This window comes from Trachemys scripta, chromosome 11, assembly GCF_013100865.1.
Source record: "Trachemys scripta elegans isolate TJP31775 chromosome 11, CAS_Tse_1.0, whole genome shotgun sequence".
Classification (NCBI taxonomy): Eukaryota; Metazoa; Chordata; order Testudines; family Emydidae; genus Trachemys; species Trachemys scripta.
In genome coordinates, this window is record NC_048308.1 from 48,222,798 (window position 1) to 48,245,380 (window position 22,583).

Genomic DNA, 22,583 nt, shown 5'->3' on the forward strand with positions numbered 1-22,583 from the left:
AATAGAGTTGAATTACCGGTACTGCCAATCTGGTGCCTTTCTCAAACATTACATTATTTTGAAAAACTGTTTGGAGGTGTGATTTTTTCCTTCACTTGAATATTCAGGAAACACAGACTGTATTGCCAAGTGAACTGGCTGGCTAACCCATTGTTTGTTCCCCATCTGTAATATCTGTGATGCTACACATTGCTTTCAAATATTCCATTATTCTGATAAAGTAGTGCCTCCAACTCATTCCTCAAGTCACCATTGCTAAGAAGTGAGAAATATCTTGTTTAGAACATTAGTCTCTCTGTGCCTTAGTTTCCCATATGTAAAATGGGGATAACAGTACATACTTACTGTACTGGGTGTTGTGAGAGATAAATGCATTACAAATTGTGAGGTGCTTAGATACTATGGTAATATAAGTACTGAAGATGGATGGCTACTTTGTGTGATAAAACCTAGCAATGTGATCAGTTGCCTCAGAGTGATGTTGTTTTCTGATACTATCTGGTCCAACAGTTCTGTAATACACAAAACTTACAATGTGAGTTGCAGCTTCTTTAACAAATCCAGCTTGCCAAATTACTTTTGGAATTTATCATCTTGAACTAGGAAGACTCAAAATTCTTTTGCTTCCAGTACAGCACAGTGTCCTCTGAGCACAAAGATGTTACAAGATTGCATCATGTTGCGAAACATATTCATACTGTATAAGGTCCAGGATGTGTAACCACCTAGTGGATATTACATGTTGCACTACTTTTTCACAATGGCAGGCAGTTCTCAAAAAGCTTGTCTCTTGAAAAGCCCCTTTTGAAATGGTATCAGAAGTGCTGAGTGGATATTAGGATGTTTAAGCCACTGAGTCACATAAACAAGGAAATAATATTGGTGATCAGAAACCCCAAAAGTCCAGTGAATTAAAAAGCCTATATGTTGCAAAATAAACTTGATTGGCGGGGCGGGGGAAACTACTAACAGCTTCCCAGTTTCATCAGCCTTGAAGTTCAATAAGGTCTGGTTGCTGACTGAACACTTTTTGGTCACGCTGGAAAAACACAGACTAGCAACTGAACTGGGAAGGTGAAGATGGGGGCGATCCTAAGGTAAAGATTATTTCCTTATGTTCAGTAGTGAGAAAAAGAAATACTTAGCATATCTATGTCAACAATATGGGTGTTACACAGACCCTTAATGCACTGAAGTAACATTTCCTTCATCCTGAAAGGTTATATATGAACAATATATTTTAACACAACAAATCCCAGAAATAAAAGGCCAGAGATATGAATGAGAGTGTTAACTTCCATGAACAAGTTCAAAACATGAAATAATCAAATGATGAGTGCATACAGTGCTGGGGTCTATGGTTGCAAGTGGTAGTGTTAGGATATTAAGAAGTTAATCTAGATTTTCCATGTGCTATGGAGTTGTGTAGAGAAACAGTATAAATGCAACTGAGTGCTGCAGGCATAGGAAAAAGTACAAATCTTACTTAAAAAAAAATAAAGCAAGAAAAAAAAAGTATAAACATTACAATATAGATGCCATTATTTTGATAGGAAGTAGTTTAGGATCAGAGAGAAGTGCTCAGATTACAGAAGAATTACAAGAAAATCAATTTATGAAAGGCTGAAGGAAGCAAAAGTAGTTAACTAGCACAGTAGTAAAGTAATTCAATGACAAAGAGGATAGACTACAGAAAAACTGTATTCAGTATTGTATGTCATGTAAGGGCAATGAAAACACAATTAAAATGGTGGGTCATAATAACTAATATGAGCACTGACAAGCACCTGGATAAAGAAATCCTATGACAAATGGACTGTTGATCCATAGTGAATGAAACTTAATCAGTAGCAAAGATTACTGCAAAATAAAGCAAGACGGGAAGGTGACTTTTTAGAGCACAGTTGAGCCCAGCAAAATGTATAATAGTTCAGATGCTGCCTGTAGGCCAATACACATTGAACTGCACAAACAAGTATAAGGATCTCTGTGTACTCTTTTTGATAGTGGGGAAAAAATCCAATAAACCCCTCTTCTCAGTACAAACATGCAAAGAAACTTAAAGCAGTCAGAGATTTCTATTGGAAATTCCAATTCTCCGTGTAAGAGAAATCTCGACTGATGTAAAACTGGTGGAGGTGGTGCTACAGCTTCTAGTGCCAGAATCCACCTTCCATCATAAGGGAAATGTTGGGGGAGGAAATGGGAGAGGAGTTGGCGGGGGAAGAAATGAGGCTCCATGCTCCACTGATGTATGTTCTCTCAGGATCTTATATCAGAGGCTTACATTAAAACCACCCCACTGCATCATTAACATACACTAGGGCTGAGCAGCTAAAAATTAGGGAGCCATGACTAGCTCCTTGACAGCCTCCCTTCTCCGCGAGGCTTGAGCAGGCAACTTGAGCAGAGTTCACATGGAGTGGTGAATGACATCTTTTCTGTTCCAAGTAGATTGGTCTCAAAGGAAGTTCAAGATAGAAACACCTGGTTCTGCATCAGAAAAGAGACATCCTTCAACAACAACAAAACGAGAACAAATCAACTATGCTGAATTCCTCAGAGCTTCAACTTGGCCCAAATACAAATACAAAAGATGAAATACTGCAGGCAGCTAAAGCAATGGTTTTAGTTGGACGGCCAGATGTGAAGGACAAGGTTCCTTCCAACATTAGAGAGCATGGGACATATTGTGAGGAAACTGGTGTGCAACATGGAGTCCTTACAAATGACCGAAACTGATTATATACAAAGTTAAGAAATGTTAGCAAGAATTTATCCTAGCCACCCTAAGAGCAGAAGGACCTGCTTAGAATGCATGAACTGGTCAACTGACCTTGTTGCAAAGTGAGTATGGATTTTTTGAGGCATAAGATCATATTTATTTAATATATATTTTTTTAATATTCTGACTTCTACGAGGTCTCTTTTCATAGATATATAACAACTTGCGGAATATTGAAAAAATGAATGTTAGCTATAATTCTCCCCAGCAGTGGTGAATAATGGTCTACAATTCACAACTAATGAGCTTGCTAGGTTTGGTAAGGAACAGGCACATAATCTAATTTACATATTACATACAGTCAGATGGGGAAAGCTGAATCACCAGTAAAACCAGAAAAAAATAAAAAGAAAGCCAAAGCCATTTTTGCAAAGCAATGTAAGTATGGTAGAATACACTAGCATAAAATACAAATAGCAAACTTGGACAGCATCTAATGTCCAGTTGAGCCCCAGTACTGCTCTGGCTTGTGAGGAACTTTCTGCACTCAAATGTACTTTCAGGAATAATAAACTAGTAAAGTCAGTCTGAAAAAGGTGTACTGTGAGCCAGGAGCCAGGAATCAAGTAGACCTGCAAATAAATTAGCTGAGAGAGGGAAAGTGGGGAGGAGGAACCAGACTACTGGTAGCAGTATGCTTATTCACTGTGCAGCGGGACAGAAGACCTTACAGTGGAACTATGTTCTGAAAAGAAAGAGAGGCACAAATGAGGACAGAGGCAGGAACAGGTCCTACTGGTAAAGAGCCAATAGCTCCTCTTGTTTCTGTGGACAGAAGAAGCTGTGCATAACAAAGGCACAGCAGCATATGAAAAGGTGCCATTACAACACCTCAGCTGACAATGGATGATTAAAACATTGATAAACATGGGCTTGAATACCTCCTGTGGGGCCCAAGGTAGCTGCACTGAAGTAAGGATTCACTCCTGGAGGAGTGGTATTGCTACTGACATCCTGTGGAGCTCCACCAGGGGGAGATGCTCTAGTTATAGCCAGAGTTTCAGAAGAGCTAGCAGTGACTGCCAAGGAGATGTGCTGAATGAGCACATTAGCTGCCTTTTTTCTTACCTGTTTTTCCTCTGCCTGGCTGTGGAAACATTCTTAACCATAACCATTGGAATAAAGCCACCCAGTTAGTGGAGGTTATTGGCAGCATGAATTCCCCACAACAGAAGACTTTCCATCAGCACAGCAACACCCTGTATTCCACTGCCTCTGAGTGCAGATGCTACTTGTTTATACAATGAGTTAAATATACTTCCCACTTTGGTTCACCAGTCTAATATAAAAGTCAACAACAGACGGTTATGAGATCCTCCATGTGAATCATGTTGGCTGCATTTCTTGCTTTGCAATACTGTCTTGACATCTGTCATTTAAGGGCTTCCTAAGCTATCTATAAAAGTGTGTGTGAAATGGAAGAGATTTTGAATAACTATAGTTTTTTCAATCTAAAATAATTTTGCAAACTATGAGAAGGTTTAGTGACAGGCAGGGTTCATGGTTGGTGTCATATGTGATGTACTCACACCTCATACCCCAGTAAGAAAGGAAGACACATGGAAAAGAAATATTCAAAACCATTGGCAGAGAATGGATATTCCAAACTCAAAAAGAACTAGCCTGATTATTTTCTTCCTGTCCAAGGCAGTTTGAACTCCTTTAGTTCGTCCTGCCTAAAACAATGTACCACTTAAATAAAGGTATAATTAGAGTCACAATTTACTTGTACTTTTTTAAGTTTGTTTCATAGTTTTCAATGAGAATTTCAGATCTTTTTTCTCTTTAGTTGAATTACAATAACATTATCAAATAAGTGATAGGAAGAAACTTTTTATGCTGCTAACTTACATAAGATAGCATAATCATATAAAATAAACACATTTTAAAATTTCCATTTCCACAGTAGAATCCTTTCAAATTGGCAGTGAGCCTTACAATTCTGCTTTGTCACAAAGTTTGCAAGAAAATGTTCCAATTTACATGCAGTACACCAAGAAAGGTTTCTTACACCTCAGAAGTTGTATTTGAGCAATTCATCCAGAACCTGGCAGTCAGAATGCCTGGTTTGTATTCCAGAGTTGTTGACTGATTCCCTCTGTGACGTTGGGCAAGTCAGTTATTTTCTCTGTGCCTTAATTTATCCATATGCAAAACAGAAAACTAACATGGCTCTTATAGGGAATGCTTATGGACACACTGCAAGTACTCTCATATCCTCGGGTGAAAGAAGCAATAAATGTTAAGTGTTATAGAAGAGCAGCAACATCTCCATTATCAGTAACATTGCCACAAGCTTATTTTATAAAGCCTTGTGTTAGCTCCCCTGCCTCCATCACTTTGGCTTGGAAAACTGGTTTAGCTGAAGTTTGTGGTATTCACTGTGAAGACAAATGAGAATGTCTCTGCAGTGTCAAGAAAATTTAGATAGTGGTCTTTGAGGGAAGTCACTTTAATATTAAAGTGATTTTTTTTTGGCTATCTTTAATACAATTTTTTATTGTTAGTATTGTAATAGCACCTAATATCCCCAGTCATGGACCAGAAGTCCATTGTGCTAGCTACTGTAAAAACACAGAACAAAAATGTAGCCCCTGCCCCCAGAGAGCTTTTGTCTCCTACTTGCTTATAATCAACATAGCATTAACATTTCAAACTTTTACATATAACTAAAACTTTGCTATATTTGAATGCGCTACAGGTTACGTAGGAACACTTAATTTACCTCCCACTCAGAAGTTTTCACTTAGGGCATGTCTACATGGTCAGGTAATGCATTTTCTGGGGTGTGATTTCTAAAAATGTACTCAAAGGTGAGCATTAATTAATTGGTCCATGTAGACCCTGCTGGTGTGCTTTAATGTAGTATTGTTTCAAACACAACTATGTTAAAGTGCACCAGTGGGGTCTATAACATGTACCTGGGTAAATTAATGTGCATACACTAGTGCATTTTAGAAATCACACCCACAGCACATTAGACAAGCCCTAAATGGAAGATCCTTTTCTTATGTTCAATCACTGTATTAATGGAGTATTCTTTTGTTTTGTTTCTGAATAGTTAGAACCAACCCTGCTCCCTCTGATCTCAGTGAAATTATTTTGACTTCAGTGGAAATAGGCACTATGAGTTGGAAGTCAGTGGATTTACACTGATTTACAGTAGCTGAGAATCTTTCACTATACATCTGTTTAAGTCTGTTGCTATATGAGAACAATTGGCTGGCTGCAGCCTAGAAAGAACATAAAGGTATTTTTTATAGCTGACAGATCACTTCCTTTAGTTCAAGTGGCAGAGGTCTATGATTTTGGATTTGTAGGATCAGGTTTCCAGTTTCAAGTCTTCACTTGTCTTTCATTGCAGAGAGGCTGTGACTTAAGCCCATTATGAGGCTGATTTTAATCCCCCATTTAACATTCCATATACTTTCAACCTCTTAGGGTTAAGTCTGATTTTTTTAAAAATGCTTTTTATAGATAAACGCTTTTTAAATGGCTCCTTTTAAACATTTTTATAAATTCTGTCTTTTATTTATTTATTCATGCCTCTTTTTGCCCAGCAATATCATATTATGCCACATCATCTGAAACACAGATTTTTACATTGGCTCTGTGCAAGAGGCAGTTTTCAAGGACAGGAAATATAAAAATGTTAAGAAATTTCCATTTATTTGAAAACTAGAGATGATCCTTTGTCAGTGAGTCTGGTGAATAAAAACAAACATGGTAACCGAGGATGTTTTCATTGTTGATCATTTAGCTGACCAGGGCTACTTTTCAAAAGAGAAATCTAGACTCCAGTAAAATGGCTCCTCCTCGTGCATTCTCCACCAGAATGTCCACTTAGCCTGAGGAGAATGTACACAGGTGGGGTAGCAGAGAAGCAAAGAAGCTGCTTTTCCACTGCCTGGCCTTTTATATGGTCATTTAAACTTGTGCAAAGGATTGTCGTTCTGCTTTGGTTGCATTTTTCACACACTTTGCATGTCTGTAAGTGACTACACAAGGCAATGGAGAATCAAGTCCAGAGAGTTTAAGTGACTTGCCAATTGAGGGTTTGTGGCAGAACTGTGATCAGAGCTCTAATCTCTGTGGCTGTGCCCTATCTCTTTTCCACAAGGAGACAGCAGGCATTGGAAGCAGCCTGGAGGTGACTGCAGGTAATGCTACTATGATAAGTACTGTACAAGTAACTCTACTAATCAGCCAAGCAAACATTCCCAGGTTTTACAGAAATTGGTACCAACCCCTTAGTTTCAGTAAAACTAGAAGGACATCCAAACTGGGACAATCCTGTAAACTGGATATCTTGGTCTCACGTTGACCAGACTTCTGTTATGCTAACTAATCTATATGAATAAGTGATTACATTAAATAACAGCATGACTTTCTTAGGAAAAACAAATCTTACATTTCTCCTCCTCACTTTCTTCACTTCCCTGAGGACACCTACCTTCACAGTATTTATGTCTCTGAGGGGCAGGCAGTGAGGCATATTTTTGAAAATCCATTAATATATAAAGTATCCCGTTCCTCAGTAAAATAGAAAGATAAGAGGTAATTATGAATTTTGGTGTGTAATATGCAAGTCCAACAGGATTTAAATTTAGGTATGGTAATCTTAAGATAAATTAATAGGCTGCCTGTTCAAAATTCCAAACAAGCTAGCGGGGAGTAATATGGTATTCAGGGACTTCTATTCATAATACTTTAAGTTTTATGATCCAGTTTGTAGTATCACACATCGCCCAGCTGAGAGCCATTAAACCGGGCAACAATGCTTCCTCCTTCAGTTCCTTTGTGATTTATCAGGGCAAGTAAGTAGTTTCACATTTACCATTTTTAAATCATTTAGATATCAATAATTCGATACACTTGTGGTTTTCAAGGTAAATGCTAATCATTAATCTGTTGGGTATTTTTTTTTTAAGTATGCTTAGCGGCACTAGATCTGCTTTCTTTATATATTGTTTAGATTTATGTTCTATCCACTTTTATGATTTACAAAAATAGTGTTTGACTGAACATCTCATACTGAACACTTTACCTAAGAAATACAGCACCCTGGGTGGGAATAAAAGTACTGTCATTCCCACAACACCTTTCAAAAGTTTTAATCTTCCAAAGAGTTCAGTAACAATCCTCTTTTGTCTGCATATTGTCAACTATCTGGTGTAGTATGCATATTTATATAATCTCTAAAGCATGAGCTTCGGCTGAGTCTTGTCACATATGGTTCCCATTAAAATAGAGGGAAACATGGCTCCAGATGTGTTGCTTGGCTAACCAAGGTTTATATTTAATCTCTTTTAGTACAGTACCTCTTTAGTATATATCATAACAACTATTCACTGTTAAAAAGAAATTATTTTGAAAATAGCTAATGAATATCTGTTAATGTTCTTAAATTAGCATGCTGAATACTAACTGCAAAATTACATGCATCAGATTAAAAGCCATTTGAAATTATTAATAATCATGTCATATATTTTTTTAGCTCAACTGCTTCTGCAATTCTTGATCATCCTGTTATCGTATATTCCCCATTTTATGCTCAATTCATTTTTTTTAAATTTTGTTGCTTTCTGGGAAATGTCTATTGCATTAGACTTTAACAGAATAGAAGTTTATTTTGGTCTTTGCTTAGTACCCCCCACTCCTGATTATGAAAATGATCTACCATGAAATATACATATGTAATTGAATGTCTCTAGTGATATCTGGCTCATCGTGTGGGTTCTTTGACTGCTTAGTGAATTTAAGGTTTTGGTTGGACTGGTAACATGTTTGGATCTGGAGCTCAGCTCTGGTATTTTGATTTGGACTCACTTGTATGAGTAACTAATTATACTGATTGCAGTTTACTTTTGGGGCTAGCAGCAGCATGGAGCTAAGGGACCAGGCTGAGGTAGCATAAAAGGAAAAATTCCTTAGTCTCTGTAAAAGCCATAGTAATTATATTTTATGTAGCTGTCCGACAAAGGAGGAGGAGTATGAAATACAGCCCCCAATTTTGGGGCAGGTTACAATGCAGCCTCTTCATTGCATTCTGCCACCATATCTCTAGCCAATAAATTGGAGTCAAGTGTCTGCTTTCCCCCGCATGTCCCAGCCATGTGAATGTGTCCAGCTGTTGGAACTGTGTAAGTATAATTCCATTAGTCCAGGGCTAAGTTTAACATTCCTCTCTGTATTGGAGTATTTGGATCCAGCACTGAATGTTCCGGTCCTGCGCACAGGACTGCAGGAATCTTATTGCTGAGTGACTTCACCCACATCTTGCCAATGGATGTATTTCATCCTAATAGTAAATTCTACCAGATTCTACTGCATAGGGATGTGCATATCTATGCAAGAAATACAAAGGGTCAAAAAAAAAAAAAAGGTAAAGAAAAGAGGGATTCTGACATTTCTGTGCTCTACTGAAAACACTTCAATTAAATACAAATCAAGATAGCTGTTCAGCCCCATGGTTCATTTAATCTAATGTGATGTCTCTAACAGTGGCCGAGTGATTTAGAGGAGGCTGTAAAAGACCCTATAATGGATAATTCTGCAATACCATGCTTATGGGAGAAGTTTCATCTTAACTGCCATCAGTCAGTGGCTCTTTATGTCCTGAAGCATGAAGTTTGATAATCCTTATACATTTTTATCCTACCTAATTTTACTATGGGTGATATTAATATAAATGTCTGATCTTATGAATCCTCATTACTTCAACATCTTCTGGCAGTGAGTACTGCCAGATAATTATATGTTAAGTAAAAAGTAATTTCCTTTCATTGTAATATAAATAATCAAAAAGAATAAACAAGGTTCCCAATTAAAAAAAGGTCACAAAATACCTGTTACTGCAAGCTTCTGGATTCTTGTAGTCATGCATTAGACTTTGAGCGAATAAGTGAGGGTGGGGTAGAGGAAGCAATGGAGGGTTGGGGAATGGAGTGAGTGGGGAGGGGTCTCGGAGAGGGGGAGGAGCAAGGGTGTTTGGTTTTGTGCGATTAGTAAGTTGGCAATCCTATGTATATTCAAGTTCATATTTATAAATATTTAGGTTAGATTTTCAAGAGTGAAAACTACTCTAATACAAGTCAATGGGAACTTTATCATTGACTTCAATAGAAGCAGAGCTAAGCTAGCACTGAACACTTTTGAAAATCCCACCCATTATCTCTCTACTTTTGGCATTATTAATGAGAGCTGAAACCAACTACTAGTTTTCATGAATGCAAACTGCATACATTTCCCACGCTTGTGTTTATTTTTTTAAAAATGTATACACTTGAGTATTCAGAAAATGTAGACTTTGTATTTGTGGATGTACATAATCCACACCAATATGTCAATTAATCTGCAAAAATCAGTTTATACTACTACTTTGCAGTTGTCCTGGAAATAGCTTGTCTGTCTGAATAATTACATGAAAACACCTCTCTGGATGGGAGTGTATTGTATTTTTCAATTCTGCATGTGTGTGTTTTCTAGAAAAGAAATGAGTTCTTTGCAATTTGGTTCATAGATTAAAATCCACATACTAGCACTTCTATGAAAGTTTTAGGCAACAAAATAGATGCAGAATGAAACTGTTTGCAAATGGACTGTTTTAGAGGGCAAATATTCTCATCTCATATGTTTTTACTTTACTTATACTTCTTTTGGAAGCCAAAATGTTAGTCTAGGACTCATAGACTGGAATGTTTCATTTTAGCAACTAAAACTCAAGGAGTACTATATATCTTAAAATTCTAATTCTAATGTATTTAGAGGTCTAAAGTGTGTGTTATATATAAAAATAAAAAATCTGGCATATTAATTTATTCTAAACATTATTATTTTTTTTAAATTTTCTCCTAGCCTGGGACCTTGAAAATTAAATTCCAGCTCAAGGTGAATCCAAAAGACTATAGACCTAGATATGTTGGATCTTAAGTTTTCAAATATTGTGGGCTGGCAATTGAAGAAAAAAAATACATACAAATAACTTTTTGCATAATTTAAATACATTAATTCTTGGAGACGAGTAACACAAGGAAGTATCTTCCTCTGGTAGAAGGCATAAACAGAAGACAGTGAAAATTAAATTTAATTTTAGTTCTCAAAGTATCTATCTCTTAATGTTTTGAGTTTTTGTTGCTGTTTTCCCCTGAATATGTTCGGGACTGGTTTTTGAGCTTGATTTCTTCATAATGACATTTTGCTCAAGTCTACAACACACATGCACACACGTTTTCTATTCTGAGTTTTATTATATCTATTTTTAAATACAGAACATCTGGTGAGTTATATGAAAAGAATTATCTATGAGTTTGTGTCACATGGGCTACATGAGGGAGTAGGATGTACATTGCTGGAGCTTTGCTCCTCACACAAGAAAGGGCGAGATTTTCAAGAGTTCCAGATAAGATTTTCAAAATGCTCAGAACCCACTGCTGAGGCCAGATTTTCCAAAGCACCGACATGAGTTAGAAACACAAGTCCCACTTTGAATGCTTAGGTGCTTTTGAAAATCCAGTCCACTTATGGCCTCATTTTACATATTATGACCCAACATGCTGAACTCTTGAAAACTGGCACAAAATCATCAGCATCTAGTGTCTGATCTAGACCCCACTGAAGTTAATGGGAGTCTGTCCATTGACTTCTGAGTGTGTTATATCAGGCCCTTACATTTAAACAGAAAACTCTTCCTAGCAAGGTCCTTTCCAAAATCTTGGGTGTGACAAATTCCATGGGCAAAATTGAAAACAGAAAATGAAAATGCCAGATGATGCCATTATGAGATGACACAACAGAAGATGAACTGTCAGAGAACCATGCAGCTAAGAAATTGTATCCAAAATTACAGCAATCTCATAGTTCTGTTGGGTATAAAATTTGAAAAGCAAGCAGGGAAGACACATGAAAGAAAAAATCTTTCCATGGACAATGGTGAGCTGAAGCAACAGGTATAATAGAGGTTAATCTATCATTTACTCTTAAAAACCATCATGCTTTGATCCCATCTCTGTGAAAAACTATAGAGGACTCCTTCAATTTTTCCTGCCTATATGTTAAACCACACTAACTTTGGAATTTCTATTATGTGGGGTGTCAGTCCTCAGTCGCTCTCATGATTTCAATTAGTAATTTGCTCCAGGATGGAACACATACTAGTCTCTTCAAATAAAATCCCTAATAACCTCAACAGAATGCAAAAGTTTAACATCACTCCTTTAACATAAATTATTATTATTAAAGTAAGGAGATTAATCTCCTCATCTCAGTATTTGGTGGATCAACTAATGATTTTGCTTCCTTGGTTTTTATGCCAATCTCTTCTGTGTTTCTATAACCTAAACCCATATTGTTTCAAAATATTGTGTAAAGGATATTCAGCTTTCATTTGGAATAAAAGATAAATAAGAACTATGTTGTTACAAAATCCTGGGAGACTTTACTCTGCCAAATTTTAAAACTATAGTTTTGAGCTTGTCACCTTGGTTATGACTCAGAAAGGGTCATAGGATGTTCTTTCCAGTATGGTGACCTTTGACTGGATATTGAAAACAATCATGATCGTTCATAGCTCAGCAGAAGAATATATTTGTTTATCTCTGTCTATGTGATTGGTTGCCTCATACTAACCTATGCAGGGCTGGATCCTGTGTGCACAGAAGTGAATGGGAAACCATTGGCTTCAGTGGTGCAAGATCATGGCCTAAGTCATAAAGACTAGAGAGATACAATTATATTCAAAAAGAGGCTAGATAACATAAATAGATTAAGAGTATGTTAATAATTGATTAACAGACGCTTTAATAAACGGCTGATCATTTGTTAGACAATTATAGAGTCCAACAGATGAATGTCGCTTAATACTATCTTTGATGCTTCTACTAATATGCTTATAATAATCCAAAACATGTACTAGTCAAATATTTTAATAAACTATTTATAAATGTATCCTTAATAAAAAGTGTGACCCCAAAGTGTTATGCAACAATTGATGACATTAGGATAATTTTGATACACAACCCTCTGAGATATTAGGAAAATTGGAGGAAATGCTTTCTTTCTCTGTGAATGTCTTGCCATATCATAGGATCTCTATATTGACCTAAGTAAATGTTTGGGAGCCACTAATGGAGCTAGTTGGAAAATGGACACATTTCAGGAAAATCCTCAAGAGGCTTTCCCTTTTTAATTTGTTGATGTCATTTCTAAATGTTCCAACTTGCTTTAATCACTCAGGTGGCCATGTGTGCGTGTAAAGTAGGACTGTCCCTCTTTTTCAGAGCCTGTCTGTCCTGGTGTCCTTGTTAGTTTTGTGGAAGAAAACAACCAGTGCTGTGTCCTGGTTTTTGCATAAAATGGCTGTTTTCGAGGATCTCCCACATGAGGTCTGCTTCCCTGCACCAGCCCTACATGACTCTTCAGTTTCAGAGAAGAAAGGGTTGTGAATAGGCATTGTTTCAGGTATTGTTTGAATAGATTCATAGGGCTTGTCTTCACTACTGGGGAGATCGACGCTCCTGCAATTGATGCAGCGGGTGTGAATTTAGCAGGTCTAGTGAAGACCTGCTAAATCGACGGCAGAGCACTCTCCAGTCAACTCCAGTACTCCAGGTCCCCGAGAAGAGTAAGGGAAATCAATGGGAGAGCATCTCCTGTCGATGCAGGGCAGTGAAGACACCACGGTAAGTCGACCTAAGCTACATCGACTCCAGCTACATTATTCCCATAGCAGGAGTAGCATAACATAGGTCAGCTTACCCCGGTAGTGAAGACAAGCCCATAGAGTTTAAGACTAGAAGGGACCACTAGATCACCTAGTCTTACCACCTGTGTATTACAGGCCACCAACAGCGCCCAGTACTTGCACACAAAACCCAACAACAGCATAGGAAGAGGAGAATGTGGTATGATTATTCTGTGATTTTTCTCTCGCTTTTATTTATTGCTTCTGTGTAGCCTTTCACTGTTACTCCTGGCTTTACATCTGGAGGGAGTCGTTCATTTATTCATTTAGTCTGTTTGATTCGTTACTCTTACATACTTTCCAGATTTCCTCTCATTGTTGTGAGCCTTTTAGTTGGTGGAGTAAAGATTTTTTCTGTTAAGACAGACATCAGGGAGGTTTCAAATTGGAGAGGGAGGTTACAGCGAGCTCAATATTAGAGCAAGGAGCTGCTGGATAGGGATCAAGGTCTTCAAAAGGAGAAAAATTATATTGGAGAATGGGGGGTAGAAGTTGCAGAAGCTGTGAAGAATTGTCTGGCAGGGAAGTAAACCAACAGTGCATAGGGGGAATGTTTGGGAGTGGGAGGGAGGAGAAGAGCTGGAAAAGTGCCAGCAGATAACTGGGAGAGGAGGAGTGGTACAGAGAATGTTCAGATAAACAATTTCTATATGGCAAAAGCAATAGAATAAGCTATACTGATACTTGTTTTTGCAAAGTATAAGTCAGAGATGGGAAGCTGCAGAGGGAGCATGAAACATGCCATTATGTTTAGATTGTCTAGACAATCCATATCTAGTGTAATTTTTCAATGCATCTACTTTTTCTGCATCTACTTGCATTCCCTTCCCAGCCCACTGGCTTAGGGGCTGCAGTTTGTAATCAGTTTCCACATTCAAATTATTAGTGGCAGCAGTGTGTCTCATGGGAATTCAGAGACTGATGAATGATTACTGTTTCTGTTTGCAAGAACTATATTTTAATTTGTTTATTGCAGTTTTAACTGGAATTTGTAGGATTGCCACCAACTGATTAGTTTCTAATGCCTTTACATAACACTGGAGAGAAAATCAGAATGAGACGCTTCATTTCAGGTTTTTTTATCATCATGCCACATCTAATTGCCATAGTCAGTGTCATTCAATTCAATCGTGTACATTCATAAAGTTTATGAAGCGGAAGTAGTCGCTCTGTAGTTAAAGTTGAAGTCACCTTCCCATAATTTTAAGCTCAAATTTCAAAACTTGTTCCCCCCAGTTACTTTCCTCAAAAATAAAAACCCTGATCTTCCTGAAACTCCCTAATATCACATATCATCCCAGGATAGTTTTCCAAAAGCACAGTTTGATAAAAATTAGAAATGGAATTTTAAAACTATTGGTAAATTTTTCAAAAGCTCCAAAGTGAAACAAGATCCTAAGTCTCGTTTTCAAAAGTGACTTAATCAATTGGACTTATGCTCTTAAGTACCTAGGTCACTTTTGAAAATGGGAGTTAGGGTCTTGGGTCACTTGGATGCTTTTGAAAATGTTACATGTTGTGTTTGAAGGTTTGAGTTCACTGTTGATATTTTTCTTTTTCTTTATTTTTAAAACTATTTTAGTTCATTCAAAGTTCCAAAATGGCTTGGCCTGTATACTCCAACTTGGTCTGGTTTTGTTGACCTTGCTTAAAAGAACCTTTTGTATTTTGGAAGGGCAAGGAGTGAGGGAATCACAAATACCCAAACCCAGCTTGTGATGCCACACACTAAGGGTACATCTCCACTGCACAGTTAACCTGGGCTCCTATCCAGGTTTTAGTCCAAATTCCTACCATCCATACAGAAAAACCTCTGACCTGAGTTTGGAATTACTTTAAGACTGAGCTAGTTTACATGGGTGGGAGTTAGGGTAGAGCCCAGGCTTCAGTTTAACTCCGGTTGGAAGCTACCTTTTTGCAGTGAGGATGCAGGCAAAATCACGCAAGTGCAGATAGTTCGCCGATGCCCATCCCACAATTCCCATGGATTGGCAAGTTCTCCCACAACTGACACAATTGCCTGAGAAAGAATCCTAGAACATCTCAGCAGAAGGAACCTTGGGAGAGGCCCTCGGACACACATGGGTGAATACAGAATCATTACATAGATTGAATCTATTTCCCCATGTTAAGTATCCTCACACCTCTTGTCAACTGTCTGAAATGGGCCATCTTGGTTATCACTACAAAAGTTTTTTTTCTCCTGCTGATAATAGCTCATCTTAATTAATTAGCCTCTTAGAGTTGATATGGCTACTTCCACCTTTTCATGTTCTGTATGTATATATATCTCCTTACTGTATGTTCCATTCTATGGATCTGAAGAAGAGGGCTGTAGCCCACGAAAGCTTATGCTCAAATAAATTTGTTCGTCTGCCACAAGGTGCCACAAGTACTCCTGTTCTTTTTACAGAATCAGAGAGGACACAGTAGCGTGGGTAAGGCTTCGTAGTGAGGATGATCACACCCGGCTAGGAAAACCCAGGTGCTCAGACCCAGATGCCAAACACTCAGGTTTAAATGTGTAGTGAAGACATACCATAAAGTACCAGATAAGGTTTTAACTAGGGGTTCATTACAGCAGGCTTATGAAAAAGAGCCAGTGGAATGTGAGAGAGGGGCCCTGAGGTTAAAACAGGAAAAATGAGTGTCCAGCCCAGCCAGCAAAAAGGAAATGGGAAACACAAGATATGGTAAGTTAGGATAGTTTATTTCATCCCCTGCATAGCTGCCAGCTCTCCCAATCTGTTCAAAGCTGCCCTAAGTTATAAACAGCTATCCTGGAACTTACCATCCTCCCTGAACTCCTGGGCAGTTGGAGTTTTGTGTTATCCCTCACCACCCCACGTAGCTGTCCCAGGCCCTTCCCCTTCTCCCCACTACCCAAATATATTGATGAAGTGGGGACAAAGCGGAAAGGGAAAGAAATGCCTTTACATGTCACCGGTTACCTGGGTTAGTGTTAGTTCCTTTAATAGCTTCAAAGCTATATCTTCACATGCCAGGTGAACAGCCAGACTTCACACTGCTCAGAGGGTGATCTTTCATATAGCTCAGGCTGCTGAGTGTATTCTTACGAATTTTAGGTTATTTTCTCTGCCTTTTATATTCCTCTTCCTCAAAGAAGAAGACAGCCTAAAATTTCCCTCGGTGGATGCACATTCCTCATATGGCTCAGACCCTGGTTACCCACCCTGTGTGGAGAATTGTCCCTGCCAAAATTCTTTGCATGTTGGCAACTATGCTAGAGTCAGGTGTAAGTTAGCTTTTGCTTAATGAGGTTTGGTTTGGTTTTTTAAAGGAGGAGGAAGAAAATGCCTAGTTCTGGGATGGTGCCTAGTTCTCCACAGAGGCATGTGTTCCTTTAAGATACAGGATGCAGTAGTTTGTTTTCCCCTCTCCCTTCCCCCACCCTTTTTCTGTTACCTTTGCTTGTCGCAAGCTGCTTTACTCTTTCAGACATTTATGCCTCCCAGTGGCACAGTGAAATCTGTAACTGGAATAAACAGCATCTGTTACAGTTCAGGAATGAGCTGTCCCTCTGATCTCTCTCTGTCCCTCCATGGACAACTGTTTCAAGTGAGTCCTGCACTTCTCTCAGAATAGAATCCCGTGAGTCACCACACTTTTGACGGGTTGTGAAAAATCCTGTTTCTCAACTATGTTACCTACAGCAGGTTCAAATAGGCCCCTGCTAGAGAATTCTCTCCCGGAGCAGTAACTAGGGTTGCCAACCATCAAATCATACAAACCCAAACACCCTTGTCGCACCCCCTGCCCTGCCCCTTCTCTGAGGCCACGACCCCCATTCACTCCAGCCTCCCTCCCTCCATCACTCTCTCTTCCCTGCTGTCACTCACTTTCACTGGACTGGGGCAGAGGGTTGGGGTGTGGGTGTGGGTGTGGGCTCTGGCCTGGGGTGTGAGGCCGAGGGGTTCAAAGTGTGGGAGGGGGTTCCAGCTGAGCCTGGGGTAGGGGGTTGGGGTGCAGGAGGGGTGTGCAGGCTCCGGGAGGGAGTTTGGGTGCAGGAGGGGGCTCAGGAACGAGACAGGGGTTGGTGTGCAGGAGAGGGTTTGGGGTGTGGGCTCTGGGAGGGAATTTGCATGAGGGGGCTCAGGAGTGGGGCAGGGGGTTGGGGTGTGGGAGGGAGCTTGGGGTGCAGGCTCCAGCCAGGCGGCACTTACCTTGGGTGGTTCCCGGAAGCAACGGCATATCCGGCAGTGGCTCCTAGGCTCGGGGAAGCCAGGCAGCTCTGTGCACTGCCCTTGCCTGCAGGCACTGCTTCCGCCTGCAGGCACTGTTCCCGCAGTTCCCATTGGCAGTGGTTCCCCATTCCCGGCCAATGGGAGCTGCAGAGTCAGCGCTCAGAGTGGGGGCAGCGTGCAGAGACACACCCTGGGCCGCACCTCTGTTTAGGAGCTAGAGGGACATTCCGGCCGCTTCCGGGAGTAGCACAGAGCCAGGGCAGGCAGGAAGTCTGCTTTAGCCCTGCTGTGCCACTGGACTTTTAGCACCTAAAATTTCCCAGATTGGCATCAGTAGCCTCCAGGAGATCGAGCCCAATTCCGGGAGACTCTTGGCCAAAATGGGAGGGTTGGCAACGCTTGCAGTGACCAGCTGGTAAATGCAGTGATAGAGAACAGCTTGTTCACATTAGGGTATGTTTTATTTATTCTTCAGAACACCCTAAGTAGAGAGAAAAGAGTTAAAAATAACTCTAGCTTTAAATGCATATTGTCTTACCTAAGCTTATCCCTGACATTGGGTTGGGTGAGATAGGTGGTCATCTAAAATTGCTGTCTTTCTGACAGTCTGCGCCTCAGTCAGTCTATGTATCCCTGAAGAAAATGCCTGTGTCTCCCTGAAGACACAGGCTGTCTTTTATCCATTTCAAAGGTCCTTTGGTTGAAAGTTCCTGCCAGAAGATCTTCTGAGGTTTCAAGTAGGGCTCCTGAACCTGATCAAACTTATTCATGCATTTCTCCAGAGCGGGATGGAGGTAGTCTTCATACAGTGGATTCCTGGTATTATCCATTTGAACACCAAGCAGTTGTGTGTCTATAGCCATTCTTTTGGATTCCTGCAGGATTTAACCCTTGGCCACCTTTTTAGCCAGCAATAAATAACCCCCAAATCCATACAGTATATATACATACACTCTCATACTGTCTCGCTCACTCACAAATTAATGTAGCTGCCTCCCACGTTCTTCACAGCATTTCATAGCTAATTTACAGAAAGCCCATTCAAGTCAGTGGACAGACTTCCATAGATGATGTTGGGTATTAAATCAGGTCCTATTTGTGTTATATAGTGTCCTCCATAAGAGAACCATACAGCTGATAGCATTAAAATGGAGTCAAAATAATAAATATTAGAGAACAGTTAAAGGTAGCTGCAAGCTGGGTTCTTCTGCTTAGTTTTAAGAGCTGAGGCAAACATTTCCATTTCAGATAATAGTAGGAATGAAGTATATGCGATAAACATTTATTATTAATAAAAGTTGGAGTCAGTTTCCTTCCAATTTACAATCTGTTTTATTTAATCCCAGTTGTGTTGGGTTTGTTGCAAAAATAATTTCAAACTAATCTCTGATGAAAGATTCAGCAATGATTTTTTTACCAGTCAGGCAGTAGACAGGTTTTGGCTTTTTATTATACAGGTTTCTTTAAATTTTTATTATACAGGTTTCTTCGTCCTTGTTCTTTAAAGAAAAAAGATAAGCTTTTATTTTCAAATAGGTCTCAGAAATTCAACATATGTAAACACAAAATGAGGAACCAAACTGCAACTTGGTACCAGATTTTTTTTAGAAACTGATAAAGCAGCTATTTTAATGGTGTTATATTTTCCAGATGTTAACTTAATCTACCTTTGGTCTAAATTCCTTTTGGACTCAAATCAATAAAGTTGCATCAGGCATAAATTTGGCATCTTTTTAATTATGCTAAGACTTCAGTAACACAATGATAAATTATATTTGTAAATGACCTTCTCTTGGAGCATTTCTCAATTAGAAAGCTCCAGAAGTTATTCTTGGTTACTTTTATATTTTAAATCACGGTATGTTAACACACTCAGTAACTGTTATATATGTTGTTTTGGTTTACAATAGTTTCTTGAAGCCCCAACAGAGATCAGCTCCTTGTTGGGTAGGCTCTGTGTGTATTGTGTAGAAATGATCCCTGCCTCAAAGAGCTTACAGGCTACTCTAAGCCCAGATTCAGGAAAACATCCTTATTCAGTACATGCTTAAGTGCAATTCTGAATAAGGGCTTAAATAGAAAAGACTGGGAGAAATAAAATATTATTATCCCCATTTTTAAAATGGGTAACTGAGCCATAGACAGATTAAGTGATTTGCCTAATGTCACATGAAGCCTGTGGCAGAGGTAGTACATAGATGATCCGTAATCTTCTTACACCTTAAACACAACACCACTCTTCCTCTCTTTTTACTGATGCTCTGAGTCTGGTAGCATGTTAGTAAAGTATGACATACAAAATAGGGATTTTTTTAAATAAAACTTTCATAACTTAAAATGTAGAATAAAATGTAGTTCCTGCAAAGTCTTCTGTAGGCAAACATTTTGGCTAAATGCTTTCTTCTGTTGCTTGAAATTCATATGTTAGTAGCACTTCTGGCCACCTCACTTATATTAGATTAGCTACCAGCGTTTTCATTACTGAAAACTATTGATAATTTATCTGAATGTTCCCTGTCATGTACTAAATCAGGTAGCATTGCCTCTCATACCGCTAAACTCAACATGACAGCTAGCCATAACTGACACATTTAAATAAACCATGCTTTTGGTTACAATTACCTACACATTCTTTGTTAAAGCAGGTAAATTAAATCTGGACTTTGGGGCCAGATAACGTAACTGAAGTCAATGGCAAAACTTCCAGTGACCGTAATGTGAAGTGGATCAGGCCCTTAATCAGCTGATCTCGTGGTCCTTTGGTCAGCTGGGATATTATATTTTTTAGAGGGTACTAATCCTAAACCCTGTGAAAAATATTATGAGTTGACATTTGTACTTCTGTTTTAGTACATGGGCATTGCAAACATAAAACAGTAAAATTAAGTTAAATAATTCAGTAATGACTCTTCAGTTATACAAGAAGTACAAAAGTCCTGAAGATGAATAAAACAATTTGGGTTTACGGTAAGTTATTGTATTATTGTTTAAGTTAAATAGGGCATTAACTGTTTTTTTCCCTTGGTAAGTGGAATAAGTTTCCATAGTTTGTACTGTTTTGGTAAAGTTCTTTTAGGAGTTGCTATTATTTAATATCTGTGCTTAAATGGCTGATATGTCTCTAACATAGGGAGATAAGTAGAATAGTGTCTCATCTATTGTGTCAATGTCCTAATATACAGAAATGTGGTGAAAATTATGAAGTATAGTATTTTAGATTTGGGTTAACGGCTTTCAGTTTACATTGAAATTGTCAATGCAAGGACAGAAATGACAGTACTTTTAGTATAATAATGACTTTGTTTTAAGATTATTCGATTAATTACAGTTGTGTTTCATTGCCATGTAGATTTAACGAGTGTAATGATAAAGGGTCATAGGTTGTAGTATGAAAAGTATGTCAAAATTATATCCTTTTAATTAAAAGATCCATTGGAGCTGCTGGAAGAGTAAAAACCATGCTATTTTATGGGCAGGACATTTGCATGGCAGGTACAGTTCCTAAAAATACTATACTTAGGTTTTTGCTTAATTTGCAGTAATTTTAGTAATTTTATAGAGAGAGTGTTAGTTGTCCTTTAGTCAAGAAGGCATGTACTACTATAAAATCTGATTAAGAAAAATAATCTTTAACAAAAATGTACTATACTGCTGTTTTTAGATTTGTTAGCACCATTGATGAAATCTTGTCCCTGTTGAGTTCAATTGGAGTTACTGACGTCAGTGTGGTCAGAATTTCACCCTGTGGTGTGTAAGTGATTTCTCTGCCCATGCAGGGAGCTCAACACAGCTTATTGCAGGATCAGGCTCCGTTTTCTGAAACCCTTACATTGGTGAGAATTTATTACGCAAGTAACCTCACTGATGTGGCCATGATCCTGTTCTGACAATCACACAGATGGACTTGCCTTTGTAGAAGATCTGATTTGAAAATACAGAACTCCACCTCCCCCATCCCCACCCCTTACCTAATCTTGTCCTCTACACCTTTGCTACTTTACAGGTTTTAGTAAAAAATTCCATAAAACAATATTGGTAAATACATTTTAGAGATCATAGTAAGTTATTTGCAACTCAGGCTAATTCATCATAGAGTAAATAGGTGGTAATTATGCCATAATTTGCATAGTGTTACTCAGATATGAAAACTATCAAATATGTGGTGATTTTAAAATAAAATACAAAGGATTAAAGTATAATTACCTGTATACATTAATCTAAAAGACATACAATCTTTACATGAAAATAAGGATGTAATTACTGTACTAAGAACTAAATATAGTTATTTGCAAAGCAGGACAAAATTTGCAAAATCTATTCCACGTATTTGCATTCAAAAGCTTACACTAATTTGTCTTGGCCATCTTGACAATACTATTTGAAGTATTCAGTGTTGGCCTAACATTGCTCCCATCAAAGTCCATGGTAAAATTCCCATTGATTTCAGAGGGGGCAGAGTTATGGCAACAATGAGCACTTTGAAAATCCGACTTTGTTTTTTTTTTTCGTTCTTCCTCAGGCTCAGAATGCCATGGGAAGAGCGGGCTAGAGGGAGGCCATTTTCAAACACCATGGAGTGAGCATGTTGTCTGGGGCACCTGGACAGAGGAAGGGAGGATGGGCGAGTAAGAAACCAAACAAAAGGTGTTTTAAGCAAGGGGCTCCAAAGGAAGATTGCCCTGCCTACACTGGGAAGTAATGGGGTATTTCCAAATTAAGTGTAGGATTCCATGTCTGTAAAATGCTAGCAAAGAGAAAATACAATGCTAAGGATATTATCAGGGTTAGAGTCTGAAATCGGGATAAGAATTTTGTGTCAGAGGATCTATCTATCTATCTATCTATCTATCCA

The 22,583-nt window shown here is 38.6% G+C and overlaps 1 protein-coding gene across 3 annotated transcripts in view; it reads left to right on the top strand.

The window, feature by feature from the left end:
• Positions 1 to 22,333: 22,333 nt before the first annotated feature.
• The window catches only part of GULP1 (GULP PTB domain containing engulfment adaptor 1), a 132,628-nt gene continuing 132,378 nt past the window's right edge, over positions 22,334 to 22,583 (top strand). For all 3 annotated transcript variants that reach the window (XM_034785252.1, XM_034785254.1, XM_034785253.1), the window contains exon 1: positions 22,334 to 22,356. In XM_034785252.1, coding sequence (XP_034641143.1) covers positions 22,349 to 22,356 — 8 coding nt within the window. In that variant the 5' untranslated portion in view covers positions 22,334 to 22,348. The remainder of the gene's footprint in view (positions 22,357 to 22,583) is intronic.